Source organism: Ochotona curzoniae, unplaced genomic scaffold (assembly GCF_017591425.1).
Source record: "Ochotona curzoniae isolate NIBS_2020 unplaced genomic scaffold, NIBS_Ocur_1.0 scaffold_2453, whole genome shotgun sequence".
NCBI classification, from domain to species: domain Eukaryota; kingdom Metazoa; phylum Chordata; class Mammalia; order Lagomorpha; family Ochotonidae; genus Ochotona; species Ochotona curzoniae.
Window position 1 is genome coordinate 15,062,004 of NW_024467094.1, and position 14,645 is coordinate 15,076,648.

Consider the following 14,645-nt stretch of genomic DNA (forward strand, 5'->3'; position numbering starts at 1 on the left):
CTCTGGGTTGTCAGTGCTTTGGTAGAGCTCGCCCTTTTCGTTCTTCCTTTTGTTTTTCTTCTTTTTTTCTTTTTCCTTTTTCTTTCTTTTCTTTTTTTTTTTTTGTTTGTTTGTTTTTGTTTTTTAGCAGGCAGATAGAAGTTCCTGTCACTTTCTTTTCCTGTATGGGGTAGGATGCGATGTTCCTTCTAGTGGGAATCCCAGCCAGCTGTCCATGGATCATGAAGAGTTACTACGGTCCTGTACTCCAGGAACCTCTCTGCGGAAGGGGCGAGGGAACTCCTTTGTGGTAAGCAGTACCCTTGGTAGTTTTCCTGTGTCATTTTCTGGGGTGGTTTTGTTTCCCTGAATGAGCTTTAGTAAATGTCAGCTAGATAATACAGTGTAGTCACTAATGGCTGCTTCCATTGTTGTTCTATCAACTGTTCTTTAAAAAACCTTAGGCAAGCTCTTAACATCATTGTGCCTCTTTTTCATTCTTAAAATAAGAATGACAATAATCTCCTCCCCCAAAGTGGTTGTGAGGATTCAGTGAGGTCATGTGTAAACAGCCCATGATTATTCAACACTTAAGACTCCAAGCTGGTTAACTATGTTTGTTATAAACCCACATCCTAAAAGGAAGACCATTCCCACTGCAGAAGTTTGAAAGTTGTGACAGCTAACAAAGGTTTAAATTTTCTGGGATAAAATTCTGCTTCCTGTTGTAGATTGTGCTTTTTTTTTTTGTATAGAATTCCTCTTAAATATAAACCATATTACAAGTGAAAATATCAAATCATTGCGTTGCCAAGGACTTTTTTTCTACACTGAAGGTTTTTTTCTTTCTTTTTTTTTTTTTACATTTTTTAATCTAATTTTAAATATAACCTTCTGTTGAGAAAGTTCAGCAGTGTGGCATTTTCTTGTTTATTGCTTTACCTGCAGAATATGCATTTTTTGAGCATTTATTTTATGTTTAGGGCATATTTAATTAATAATCTTCTATATCTTCTTTTGCTGCAATACCTAGCTCTTCTCCATGCCCTTACTTTTATCAGTGCTGCAGTGTACTTATTTTATGTCCTCCTTTTGCAAGTAGATAGAATTTCCAGTTACTTCCTCTTTGTCTTTCATACTCTACTAGGAAGTAAATTACATATTTTCCTGCATTTTTATGCTTGAATGTTTTTCTTGTGTTTCTGTTAAACTTAATTTAGACTCTGGGATCTAGAATGGTATGATACCCATTTATTTGAAATTGGGTAGATATTTGTATATGTTCCAAAATAATCTCATCTAGGGCAGAATGTTTAGCCTAAGAGGTAAGACATCTACATGAGAGTGCCTGGGTTCATTCCTGGCTTTCACTCTTGACTCTAGATTTCTGCTGATGCAGACTCTGCAAGATAGTGTGATGACTCAATAGGATTGGATTTCATTCTTGGTTTCTGCTTTTGGCCCCAACTGTTGCAAACATCTGGAGCGTGAACCAGTATATGGAAGCTTTCCTGCTGTCCTCTACCTTTCAAATAAATCTATTTATTTAAGAAAAAAAATTATTTAGACAAGATATCTAGTTAGTTGCCATGCTAATAAAAGAGGAAAATTTTTGTGACTTGTTGAATATTTATATATGGTACATAGTTTATTGAATGTTTGGGTTTTGTAAATAAAATCACCTAAATTGCGAATATGTGCCTCCCACCCCTGATTCTCAGGATAGTGCTGCCGGGTGCACTAGCACCCCACCAATATGCCGACAAGCCCAGACTAAGTTGGAAGTGGCTCTATACATGTTTCTTTGGAGCCCAGATACTGAAGCTGTTCTGGTTGCCATGTCCTGTTTCCGCCACCTTTGTGAGGAAGCAGATATCCGGTGTGGGGTGGATGAAGTGTCAGTGCACAACTTCTTGCCCAACTACAACACATTCATGGAATTCGCCTCTGTCAGCAATATGATGTCAACAGGTAAATGCGGAATATTGGGGTTTTTTTTCTGTTGTCAAGTGGTCTCAAATCACATGATATCTGATTGCTTTAGCCATTAAAGGAATAACTTGTGAATGTGTGGGACAATTTAAATAACTTAATTGGTACCCTTTTTTTGAACAGGGCAGGTTCAAAAAAATCAGTAGTATTTGAAATTCTTCATTTCAACCAGGTTTTTAGTGTGACTACTATGCCATATAATTGCTGAGTAACTAGCAATGTAAATCACTGTCAGTTATAGACTATACCATGTACTCTGTCTGAATTATATAGTTTTAAGCACACTGGTATATATTGTAAATTATAAATGGCAATAGCTATTTTATATTGGAGACATTTGGAGTCCCGCATATGGAAACACTTGTGCTATAAGGCTGGAGAAATGAATTTTTCAGCTATCTGGTTTGAGGCATTCACTCATTCTTCCTCCACTGCTTTTTGGGTGGGGCCAGTCAGGTTCTCCAGGGCAAGCAGAGGAGTCACTTGATTTGCTCTTGTCCCTGTTTAGGAAGAGCAGCACTTCAGAAAAGAGTGATGGCACTTCTGAGGCGTATCGAGCATCCCACTGCAGGGAACACAGAGGTAGGCCCGCAGCAACACAAACAAGCCCCCTATTCCATGACTGTCTTCAGGAATAGCTTTGGAAGCAGACTCAGGATATGCAGTAGGCATCAAGCCTCAAAACTGGCAGTTGATTAATTTTTAGCTCTTTGCTTAAAGTTGCTTTGAAGTGATAGTGGCCTTCATTTTAGACTTAGGAAGATATACATGTAAAATGAGAGCAAGTTACAAAATTAATCCTTACCTTCATTTAGGCTTGGGAAGATACACATGCGAAATGGGAGCAAGCTACAAAATTAATTCTTAACTATCCAAAAACCAAAATGGAAGATGGCCAGGTGAGTTTATGACGTTAATTTTTGTCTTACTTGATTAGGTAGATAATAAATACTGTGTGTAATCTTTTTAAGTCACTCTAGACTTCATCTAGGCTTGTACTTACTAATATAGTAACCAGTAACTACATGTTGATGTTTAAACTGTTTAAATCAATTAAAATTAAATGAAATTATATTTAGGTCCTCAGTGTATCATGGCCACAATTTAATACTCTGTAGCCACATGTGGTAGTTGTTGCTGGGAACAGTAGGGATGGAAAAGTTACCACTTTCACGAAGACCATTTATCTACCCTCTTTTCTTGCTCTTTCTACCTTCTACAAGATTGTCAGAAAAGGAGTGACAGAAGAAATCATTCATTTTATTATTTTGTTCTGTGTTCTAATGATGGGATCCTAAAGAAAATTTAAGGGGGCCGGGATAGGGTTAAATGAAATTTTATAATGTAGACATTTCTTTCATCAGTTGTCAGTTATTTCGTTCATTGGTTGTTATCAATCTGTCACCCCAAAAATAGCTAATCGGTAGTTGTGTGTATTTTATCTGTAATGTTCATGTTCTCATTATTAGGTATTTTGGAAAAACTGGTTATTCTCCCATTGTCTTTTTCCTGTCATGCTTAATAACAACATGGAGGAAGTTATGTTTTTGTGAAGCAAAATTGTGTATCTAGTGTTGGAGAAGACCTGTAACTTTAGAACGAAAGCATTTTGTTGGTAACTGTTTAATTAATATTTATTCATCTATATTTGTTCATATGCTTCACCTGCTTAAAGTGTTCACTTCTTTGACTATTTTAGTGTTTTTTGACAGTTACATGACCATTGCCATAATCCGTGTTAGAACACTGTCATAACTTTAAATAAAACTAAACTGATAAAAAATAAAAACCTCATATTCTTTAGCTATCTCTGTTCCAACCACCTACTGTGCTGCCTTTCCATTACTTACCACCAGGCACGGTTTCTGTAGATATGCCTGTTCTTGACATTTCCTATAAATGTCACAGAGTATATGAGCTTTTGTGACTGGCTTACTTGACTTAGTATATTTTCAACTTTCATCCATGTGAACAAGAACGTTTCATCCATGTGAACAAATTTCATCTATATAGTTTTAAGAATGTGATACTTCCCACCGTCTCTCCTTTTTCCTTCCTTCTTTCTTTTAATTTTGCAATGACATATTTACAGTTTACTTTATAGTCAGTTTAACTCTGTACTAATCAAAGAATCCAGCAAGGAGTAAGTAGAAAAACCACTGTGCCTCGATGATCTAAACAAAAGTTATAAATAATCATCAAAACTCCCATTGTCAGGTTTACTCATATACATTACATTTGTTTTTGTACTTTGTATTAATTCCCACAAACCAGGAAAACATGGTATTTGTCTTTTTGGTACTAGCTTATTCCTTAAGCATAATGTTCTCCAGTTGCATCCCTTTTTATTTATTTATTTTTTGTCAAAAACGAAATTTCATTGTTTTTTTGCAAGTGAGTAGTAATCTACCATATCTATATCTATATATGTATAATACATATATATATAATAATTAACTTTTTCCAGGCATCAGTTGATGGTATATCTTAGTTATTGTGAGTTGAGCTGCTGTTAACATGGGGGTATTGATAACTAAGTCATATATGAATTTCGTTTCCGTTGGATAAATTTGTAAGACTGGAATGACTGGGCCATAGGCTAGATCTGTTTTCAGGTTTCTGAGGAATCTCCGTGCTGTCTTCCATAGTGGATGTACTAGTTCACATTCCCACCAAATTAAGCTGTTTTAAGGAAACATGATACTTTGGTTGATTACATTAGTCTATCTGAATATGTGTTAGTTGCTCTTTAAAAATGTATGTGGTTAAATTTGAATTGTGCTTTTTAAAATTAAAATTGTACTTTTGTTATGAAGGAAATGTAGATTAAAGAGTAATTGTGTCAGTTTTAAGCAAATTTAGATTGAGTTCATGTTGTCCACAAAATTTTTGTCTAGGCTGCCGAGAGCCTTCACAAGACCATTGTCAAGAGGCGAATGTCCCATGTGAGTGGAGGAGGATCTATAGATTTGTCTGACACAGACTCCTTGCAGGAATGGATCAACATGACTGGCTTCCTTTGTGCTCTGGGAGGAGTGTGTCTGCAGCAGAGGAGCAATTCTGGCCTGGCAACCTATAGCCCACCAATGGGCCCAGTTAGTGAACGAAAGGGTTCCATGATTTCAGTGATGTCATCAGAGGGAAATGCAGACACTCCTGTCAGCAAGTTCATGGACAGGCTGCTCTCCTTGATGGTGTGTAACCATGAAAAAGTGGGACTTCAAATACGGACCAATGTTAAGGATCTAGTGGGTCTAGAATTAAGTCCTGCTCTTTATCCAATGCTGTTTAACAAACTGAAGAACACCATCAGCAAGTTTTTTGATTCCCAAGGACAGGTAAAGAGTTTTCTATTTTATCCTTCACATTTCCCCATGAATAGTTAGTTATTTGAAATAATGAGGCCTTTTTTTTTTCTGATTATTTAAGGTAGATAGTATCCATTCACAGTTTTAAAAAACAGACCAAAAGTTGCAGAAAGAAGCATGTCATGTAGGGATCAGTTTGCTATTTAGGACCTAGTGGGTGCGGGTACCTGGGAATATGCGTGTGTTGGATGTGGGGTGAGTGAATCTGTCTTTGTGTTTGTTTGCTTGTATACCTATAAGTGTGTTTCTATGTGTTACAATGCTTAGGGGTTCAGTTTCATCATTGTATAGTCATTCTTAGCTGCAATGATGGCAGATCACTCATTTATTTTATTCTTTGTATAGGTTTTGTTGACTGACACCAATACTCAATTTGTAGAGCAAACCATAGCTATAATGAAGAACTTACTAGATAATCATACTGAAGGCAGTTCTGAACATCTGGGGCAAGCTAGCATTGAAACAATGATGTTAAATCTGGTCAGGTAAGCATTCTCCTGAGGTGTAGCAGAATGCATTTTAGGAAACAAAAAACTGCTTACATATTAATATTGGTAGCTATTGAGTAATTTTCCATCTTTATTGCATCTAAAGTAGGGTATAATAATAAAGGAATCAGAAGTTGTGTTTGTGCTTATCTAAGCAAAGATGTTATTGTTACAAGTTAGTGATTTTCCTTAGAGATTCGAACATTTTGAATACATTCTCTTTCGTCTTTTCTGATTATTTCTGTAATATTTATCTACATAGATATGTTCGTGTCCTTGGAAATATGGTCCATGCAATTCAGATAAAAACAAAGCTGTGTCAGTTAGTTGAAGTCATGATGGCAAGAAGAGATGACCTCTCATTTTGTCAAGAGATGAAATTTAGGTAAGTATCTAGAAAGAGCAAAGTGGGATTTTATAAATCTGATATTGAATGGAGTACAGAAATATGGTAGGTGCCTGGCTACTGGGGGAAAGGAGTCTCGGAGAAGGAGCATTGTACCTGTTGGCTTTTCTTTGCATCTCTTTTCAGATTTCCCAAGCTTTATGCCTCCTGCAGTGGTCTCTTTCAGACTGGTATGCAGGAGCTGAGAATTTGTTTCCAAACTGATACTGCAACTAAGGACCACTGTGGAGGACCATTATCAAAGTTACCTCATGTTTATTCTTTCCTTAACATTTCTGATTGCAGGATCTCTTTCACCAAATTATCGTATCACCTGGGTGATTAGGCAAATACTGCTTCAAAAAAAAAAAAAAAAGAAAATTTAGAGGTGAACATTTGACTTAGTGGTTATCAAGAGGTTATGGATTCAAGTCTCTGCTCTGGCCTCTGATGCCAGGCTCCTGCCAGTGTAGCCTCTGAGAGGCAGCAGTGGTGATGGAGTCCTGTCCCTTACGTGGTATGCCAAGACCAAAGTTCTTGGCTCCTTCTTGGGACTGGCCAAGTTCCAAACATTGCAGGCATTTGGGGAGTAATCAGCGTATTTTCTGCTTTTCAAATAAATAAATATTTTGAAAAGATAAAAATAGAAAACATTATATAACTAAGGGGTGTATGTGTGTAATTGTAAAAGAATTATTTGCTGTTCTTTTTGTTTTGCTTTGTTTTTTGTTTTTTCTTTTCCTCCATCACTCTGTAGGAATAAGATGGTAGAATACCTGACAGACTGGGTTATGGGAACATCAAACCAAGCAGCAGACGATGATGTAAAATGTCTAACAAGGTAAAAACAAAAAGAATAAGAATGACTTTTAAATATCAGCAGGTTTTGCTTAGGCATTAGAACTACTGATATCTAGCTATAGCTAGATATATTTATTTGTCTTTTGGATGTCAAGATTTTATGTTTGAAATAGATAAAGATGATATTCTGGACTTATTATTTTTTTTTTCCTGGAAGATGTTGAACACAAATAAACCTAAATGTTAACTGACCAAGAAAAGTACAGAAAAGATCCATAAAACCTTTGTAGGTGGTAGTTTGTGATTAGATAGTATTTTGGGTGTCCTCCAGTCACTGTAGGAGATGCCCTTCCTTCCTGAGCAGCTCCTCTTGGGTGTTTGTTTTGGCTCTATGGTCTCACAGCCAGCACCTTGTTGGCCTGGTGATGGGAGTGTGAGAAAAGGTCACATGGCAGGGCAGGGAGCTAGTCGGCGTCGTTGTGCTCTGTCTCACAGCACCACCAAGATTAGACCTCAGGGTTCTGGTTTTATGCATGTTATGTTGTCGGTCTGTTGTTTTATTAACCTAAGGCTTTGGGGACCAAGTTTTAATACATCGCATTTTGGGATACTCCAGTATTACCCAAACCACATGACAAATAAATTATTTGAGAAATTTAACATTGTTGAGTGTTTCTAAAAAGTAACTACTTACATTTGTTTTACTGGTACTTACTGAAGTGTTAGAATGTGAGTAAATGCTATGGACTATGTAGTAACCACTCATCTGTGTCTTTGTTCAGGTATAGTTTAGCAGTATACTCTTTTGATTTAAAGTAGTCACTTTACCAAAATTCCTTCATCTTCTTATCATCTTCTCCCTGATTAATAATGTTTTTGCACTCTGATTTTCATCCTGAAACTCAGATTATCTGGTTGTATTTTGTTTAATGACATAAATTGTAAAGTTTGAGGCTAAGAAGGAAGAGGTTTGTTGTAGAGGTAGGTGGAGTAGATGACTGAAAGGCTTATGGTCTCTGCATTTGTTCCGCTTCAGAGATCTGGACCAGGCGAGCATGGAAGCAGTCGTTTCACTCCTGGCTGGTCTTCCGCTGCAGCCCGAGGAAGGAGACGGTGTGGAATTGATGGAAGCCAAATCACAGTTATTTCTTAAGTAAATTTCAGCCACCAAAATACGAAGCACAAAGCAAATAAAGCCCCCTATCCATATTTCCCCCTCCACACACACGCGCGCATGAATGAAGTATAACTGGACTGTCAAATGGTATTGAGAAAATGGACCTGCTTGCTTTTTGCTATGACAGCTGTAGGCTGGCATCTGATAAACTACACTTGTGAATATTCCCCTTGTCAGGAATGAGACAGGAAAACCACTATGTCTGGTAGTTTTTAAAGGAAATTGTGTGATAGATTAATTTTTCTTTATAATGAAACTAAAATTGCTTTACTAAGTAATTTTTAAAATGCCATTTCTGACCTGTTTGGAGCACTTACTAAATATCTAAAGTGAGATTGACAAGAAAGTAGAGCATCTCCCTGGTGCCTGTGTTATGAAATGTGTGCTGGACTTTGTCAGGATAGAATCAGCTTTACTGGAGAGATTACCCAGTGCTGTTTACATGATAGAAGCAATGATTTTAGTATGTTTATTTAGTTTTCTTGTTGATATGGCCGTGTACTGTGTAAGGGTCAGTCTTTGTATTTCCCAGGTACTTCACATTATTTATGAACCTTTTGAATGACTGTAGTGAAGTTGAAGATGAAAATGCACAAACAGGTGGCAGGAAACGTGGCATGTCTCGGAGGCTGGCATCACTGAGACACTGTACAGTCCTCGCCATGTCAAACTTACTCAATGCTAATGTGGACAGTGGCCTCATGCACTCCATAGGTAAGATCAGATCAAAGTTTCACAGAGAAATGTAACAGAGAATAGGCATGTAAATCCATGGAGAGAAAAGCAGTTGAGACCAAGTGTGTAAATGCTTATCTATCTGTCCGTATCAGGTTTAGGTTATCACAAGGATCTCCAGACAAGAGCTACATTTATGGAAGTTCTGACAAAAATCCTTCAGCAAGGCACAGAGTTTGACACACTTGCAGAAACAGTGCTGGCAGATCGATTTGAGAGACTGGTGGAATTAGTCACAATGATGGGTGATCAGGGAGAGCTGCCCATTGCAATGGCTCTGGCCAATGTGGTCCCTTGTTCACAGTGGGTAAGTTTACTGGGTCAGTGGGGAACAAGAGTGCTTGGCACACACTTAATGCTTCCAGATTATATTTGATCAATAGATGTTAATTGATAACATTAACTGATAACATTTTAAAACTGAAAGAATTACCATGAGTTCAGTTAGGTAGTTTTCATCTGTGGGTGTGGTTGGCCCTTGTAGTGTTTTTTTAATCTCATCCCAGCTCCCAAAATATTTCACTTGAATATTGATCTAAAATAAAGACACAGAGCCAGGGATGTAATCTCGTGTCTGTTTATAGATATTAGATAAAGTAATTCACTTCAGCCAAATTTGAGCTAGTTTTTAGTAATGCTAAAACTAAACTTTGTGTTTTGTATCTATTTATTGCCTTTAGTTTGCAATTCTTTTTTTCTGTAATAACTTGTATGATTGATTTATTGGCTTAAGTATTCTATTTACATTTCAAATAAAACTATTATTTATTTTAAGTCCTAGAGACAGATGACTGTTTGCCCTGTCTCTAAATCTAATGAAAAAATTTCCTAAACCCACATCATTGTTAATAATATATGCTAAAAACCTGAGAAGGATTATTTTCCTTTTGTATGTTAAAAAGCCATTCGGTAATATACCAGAATGGATTTCAATACAATAAATTGTAACAGATAAGATAATCTATCTTTGCAGATTTGTTTCTACTTAAAAGCCGATTTTATTTCTCATGCTTGAAGTAAAACTCAAGACCCTTGGCTCTGGCCAGTAGGACTGTCCTCACTCTGGGCCCGGCCTCATCTCTGACATTTTGCGCCATTTCTCTTTTTCTTCACCAAACTTGAGGCACATGGTTGCTCACATGTGAGATTTGATTGTGTCTTAGTGTGCTCTTGCTGATAGGCTCCCTAAAGTATATCTCATATCTCATTTGTTTTATCTGCCTGAGAGCAAGGATTTTAGGCTACAGTGCAGTATTGCCATCTTCACGAACAGAAGTGCACAGCAGCACTCTACAACAGTCCTCTTATGTAGCTGAAATGTGGACTATTGAGTAGTAACACCCCCAAATTACTGACTTCCTCTTGGTACCTAAAACTAGTTCACAGGTCTTCATGCACTTTGAACATGAATTTTCTGAATTATCTTGTTAATACCTACTTTAATTAGCACTAAAGACTCAGTTTCTTATTTAAAAAAGGAATCTGTGAAATCTAAGAAGCTTTAAGTTTATTTTCTTACAGGTGATAACTGTATAATGATTTTTATATAAAATTATTTTGGGAGGAATTTTAGGTTGGGCAGTATGTATTAGAGCTGTATCTAAAAACAAATATAATATTATACTATTTTAATGTAATTTTCTGAATTTTAAAAATTCAGTTGCTTAACTTTTTAAGAATCTATAAGTTGACTAGAATAGAGAAAATATTTAGCATAGTAATCTAAAAATAGTTTCTATTTTGTAACTCAGTTCTTGTTGATAGTTTTACCTTACAATGGGGGTAAGAGTTTTTATATCTATTAAGTATTCTTTCTGTAACTGTAAGAATTAGAATAGAATATTAGATGTTCATAGTTCATTGACTTCTAGACTTTTCGTGACTAGGATTATTAAAAATTTCATTTTACTCAAATATCAGATTATTGTAATCCTGATACCTAGGCAAGAGTTAGAGAAGAAATGGGCTGTGATCTTGCCCTTTGTGGGTACTGCCTGCAGGTGGAGGCATCCTCTTTATGGTTGCCTGTACTCCAATTTTTGCCTGTAAATCTGATTGCTGAGTTCAGAATGCCCAGGTATTTTCTTGAAAATCTGACCTTCCCATTTTTGTTGTTTTTCTGCTGGTTCATGTGCTGAGTTTACTGAGTTCCATGCCTTTTATCAGGCAAGAGTAGAATTCTGACCACCAAAGCTTTGTTTCTGCATGGGGGCAGGTGGAAGTAAAAGTAAAAATCTTTACTGTCATAATTTATTTTCTTTCAGTTTGCATTGAATCCTTGCCATTTCTGTTACCACCTGAAGCCTAGGCCTCTTATCTCACCAGCTAATCCTTAGAAATATCAGCAATGGTAGACATACTAAAGTCACTTATCACAGATGTCTACAGGTCATTTCCATGGGAAATATTACTTATTCTCCCTTTAGTTTGGTGTCATAGATGCTGTTTGTCTTCTTGCTAAGGAAAAAAAGTAAGATTGTACATATACAATTTTGTTTTGCTCTAGGATGAGCTAGCTAGAGTTCTGGTTACTCTGTTTGACTCTCGGCATTTGCTCTACCAACTGCTCTGGAACATGTTTTCAAAGGAAGTAGAATTGGCAGACTCCATGCAGACTCTCTTCCGAGGCAACAGCTTGGCCAGCAAAATAATGACGTTCTGCTTCAAGGTCTGTGTCATTCATTTTCTGTATCTGCTGAGGTATGTCAAGCCCTGATCCTGCACAGAAGGTGCAGAACAGATTGTCTTCTTTTAATGCAGGATGTATAAAGCAGGCGTGTCACATTCCTCCTTGTGTGGTTTTTTTAGGTATATGGTGCTACCTACCTACAAAAACTCCTGGATCCTTTATTACGAATTGTTATTACATCCTCTGATTGGCAACATGTCAGCTTTGAAGTGGATCCTACCAGGTTTGTCATCTTTTAAACAACTTCTGTCTGGTTTTTTGGCTACTGTTGCCAAGGCCCTTGTGATTTCTGTCTTGATTTTTAAAATTTAGAATTATAAGTTAGGTACAAATTCATTTTTTTCAACAACAAAGAAGTAAAACATTACAGATATCATTAAAAGTGTCTTTGACTGACACCCCCAGAGTCTGATTGGTTGAGCCTGTTCTTTTGTTTTTTATGAGATTGCATATGCATACTGAATACTTCAGAAAGCTGTTGGAAAAAAACAACTGAATAAATTATTCTGGTGCAACATTTTGAAATTCATGCATACAGGGAGTTGTCAGAATGCTCACAGAGAATGCATCTTATAATGAAACTGCATGGTATTCAATTTTTCCATTTTTCAATTTAAAAAATTGGTTTGTTTATTTGAAAGAGTTAGAGGGATAGTTCATCTGCTGGCTCACTTGCCTAAGAGCCACAATGGCCTGGGCTCAGCCACACCCAAACCAGTATCCAGGAATTTTTTCCAGGTCTCCCACACAGGTGCAGGAGCCCAAACACTCGGACCATCTTCTGCTGCTCTTTCAGGTGCATTAGCAGAGATCTGAATTAGAAGCAGAGCAGCTGGGGCCCAAACTGGTACTATATGGAATGCCAGCCTTGCAGGTGATGCCTTAATGTGTTATACCACAGTGCCAGCCCCAATTTACAATTTTAAGAGCATCTTATTATACTCACTGCAAACATGGACATTTTATAGATGCTATTTTTTCTTGAAAATAAAGATATTAACATCACAATGTGAGGGATTCAAGGCAGCATAATGTGAGAAAAGAAGAGTGTATTGTCATTTACGTGTATGATTCACTAAAGCAATGTTTATTGTAAATACCTAATTTTTGTGTGACATACACACAATTTTTATACTTTGAGTATATTAATTTCCACAAATAAGAGAATATATGATATTTGGGGATATCCTCATTTATTTAATATCGTATCTCCAATTTTACTCATTCTGTTACACTTGTTAAGATTTCATTCTGTTTTTTAACTGGGTAATATTCCATCATATATGTAGTCCTTTTTAACTTAAGAAGAGTTTGATTAGTCAGGAGAGAGAGAGAAAGTCTGATGAACTGCTTGCTGGTAGGAGACAACTGCGACCACTTTCACATGTCAGGGTGACCATGTGATTGAAATGTACTGTGTGTTTTCAATATGCAGCCATATTGTTAATCTATTAGTAGGTTTCTCATAAGAAAAATTTAGTTTATCTTTTAATTTCTTTTTTAAGACATTTATTTTATATATTTGAAAGCACTGTGGAGAGAGAGGGAAAGAAATAAAGAGAAAGATCTGCTGGTATACTCCCCAAATGGCCACAACTGCCAGGGCTGGGCCAGATCAAAGCCGGGAGCCTGACCATCTAGGTCTCCCACATGGATATTGGGGCTGAAGCACTTGGGCCGTTCTTCACTACTTTCTCAGGCCCTAGCAGGATCAAAAGTGGAACAGCTGGGACCTGACTTGCAATCAAGAGTTGCCATTGTTACAGGTGGGGTTTAACTCACTATGTCACAGTGCTGGCCCCAATTTGGTTTTCCATCACCATTTTGAAATACTCTCAAATGTAATTGTAGAAAGTATATATTATAATATGAATGCTTATATTATTATTATATTTATATTTATGTTGTATGATATTATGTTAGTATTTATATTAATGATAATGTTGTATGCATGGTTTTTCAACTTGATTTTTAAAACTGACACATTCTTGAACTTTTTATGTCAGAATATAAAGATTAAACTTTCATATGCTGCAGTATATTTCACATAGTTTGGCTGTATCATAGCACATGTATATGTTCATATTTATTTGTCCATATAATTTATGTGATATTTCTAGTAACTTTCTGATTATTATCCCATCATTATTGTTTAGATTTTTATTTACTTGAAAAAATTGTTGAGAGAGGGAAAGAGGGGAAGGAGTCCATCCATCCATTCCAGATGGCGGTAATGACCTCAGTAGACCGGGCTGAAGCCAGGAGCTTCTTCCAGGTCTCTCACATGGACGACAGGGACCCAAGTACTTGAGCTGTCTTCCACATTTTCCCATGCACATTAGCAGGAATCTGGATTGGAAGTAGAGTAGCCTGAACTCAAATTGGTGCCCATGTAGAATGTGGGCATTGCAGGTGGCAGCTTTACCTGACACACCACACTACCAATCCATTGTTTTAATTTTTAATTCATATGCTGTAAGAATTAGTCTTTTAAAATATAAACCTTTGGGCTCAGCACAGTAGCCTAGTGACTAAAGTCTTTGCCTTGCATGCACCAGGATTCCTTATGCCTTAATGTGCCAGTTCATATCCAGGCTGCTCAACTTCTCTTCCAGCTCCCTGCCTCTGCTCCTGTGGAAGACCCAAAAGAAACCAAATTATCTTTCTGGTTATCTATACTCCAAATTGTGCCTGTAAATCTGTTAAAAAAAAAAAAAAGCTAAAACATAAAAATAACATTTTTTGAAAGCTGTCTTAATTTTGTTGCAACTAATAAATATAACTTTTGGGGGAAAACAGTTTCTCGTGACCACTTTTCCCTCCAATTTTCAACATATAATGTATTATTGTTAATTATAGTCACCATATTGTACCATACTTCTCTAAAGGTGCTTACTTACGCTAGCTATTACTCAGTGCCCTCTGACCAATGTTTCTGCATTACTCTCTAGCAACCATCGTTCTACCCTCTGCTTCTCTGATCTCTCCTTTTTTCAGATTCTACAGATTAAGCAAGGTCTCTCAGCGTTTG

The 14,645-nt window shown here is 36.7% G+C and overlaps 1 protein-coding gene across 4 annotated transcripts in view; it reads left to right on the forward strand.

Moving 5' to 3' along the window:
• The window catches only part of NF1 (neurofibromin 1), a 231,966-nt gene that overhangs the window by 94,058 nt on the left and 123,263 nt on the right, over positions 1–14,645 (forward strand). For 3 of the 4 annotated variants that reach the window (XM_041001779.1, XM_041001781.1, XM_041001780.1), the window contains exons 17-29: positions 128–289; positions 1,701–1,950; positions 2,480–2,553; positions 2,787–2,870; positions 4,869–5,309; positions 5,685–5,824; positions 6,090–6,212; positions 6,970–7,053; positions 8,050–8,166; positions 8,723–8,904; positions 9,021–9,232; positions 11,432–11,593; positions 11,734–11,837. In XM_041001779.1, coding sequence (XP_040857713.1) covers positions 128–289; positions 1,701–1,950; positions 2,480–2,553; positions 2,787–2,870; positions 4,869–5,309; positions 5,685–5,824; positions 6,090–6,212; positions 6,970–7,053; positions 8,050–8,166; positions 8,723–8,904; positions 9,021–9,232; positions 11,432–11,593; positions 11,734–11,837 — 2,135 coding nt within the window. The remainder of the gene's footprint in view (positions 1–127; positions 290–1,700; positions 1,951–2,479; positions 2,554–2,786; positions 2,871–4,868; positions 5,310–5,684; positions 5,825–6,089; positions 6,213–6,969; positions 7,054–8,049; positions 8,167–8,722; positions 8,905–9,020; positions 9,233–11,431; positions 11,594–11,733; positions 11,838–14,645) is intronic. The other variant, XM_041001782.1, reaches the window with a different exon arrangement.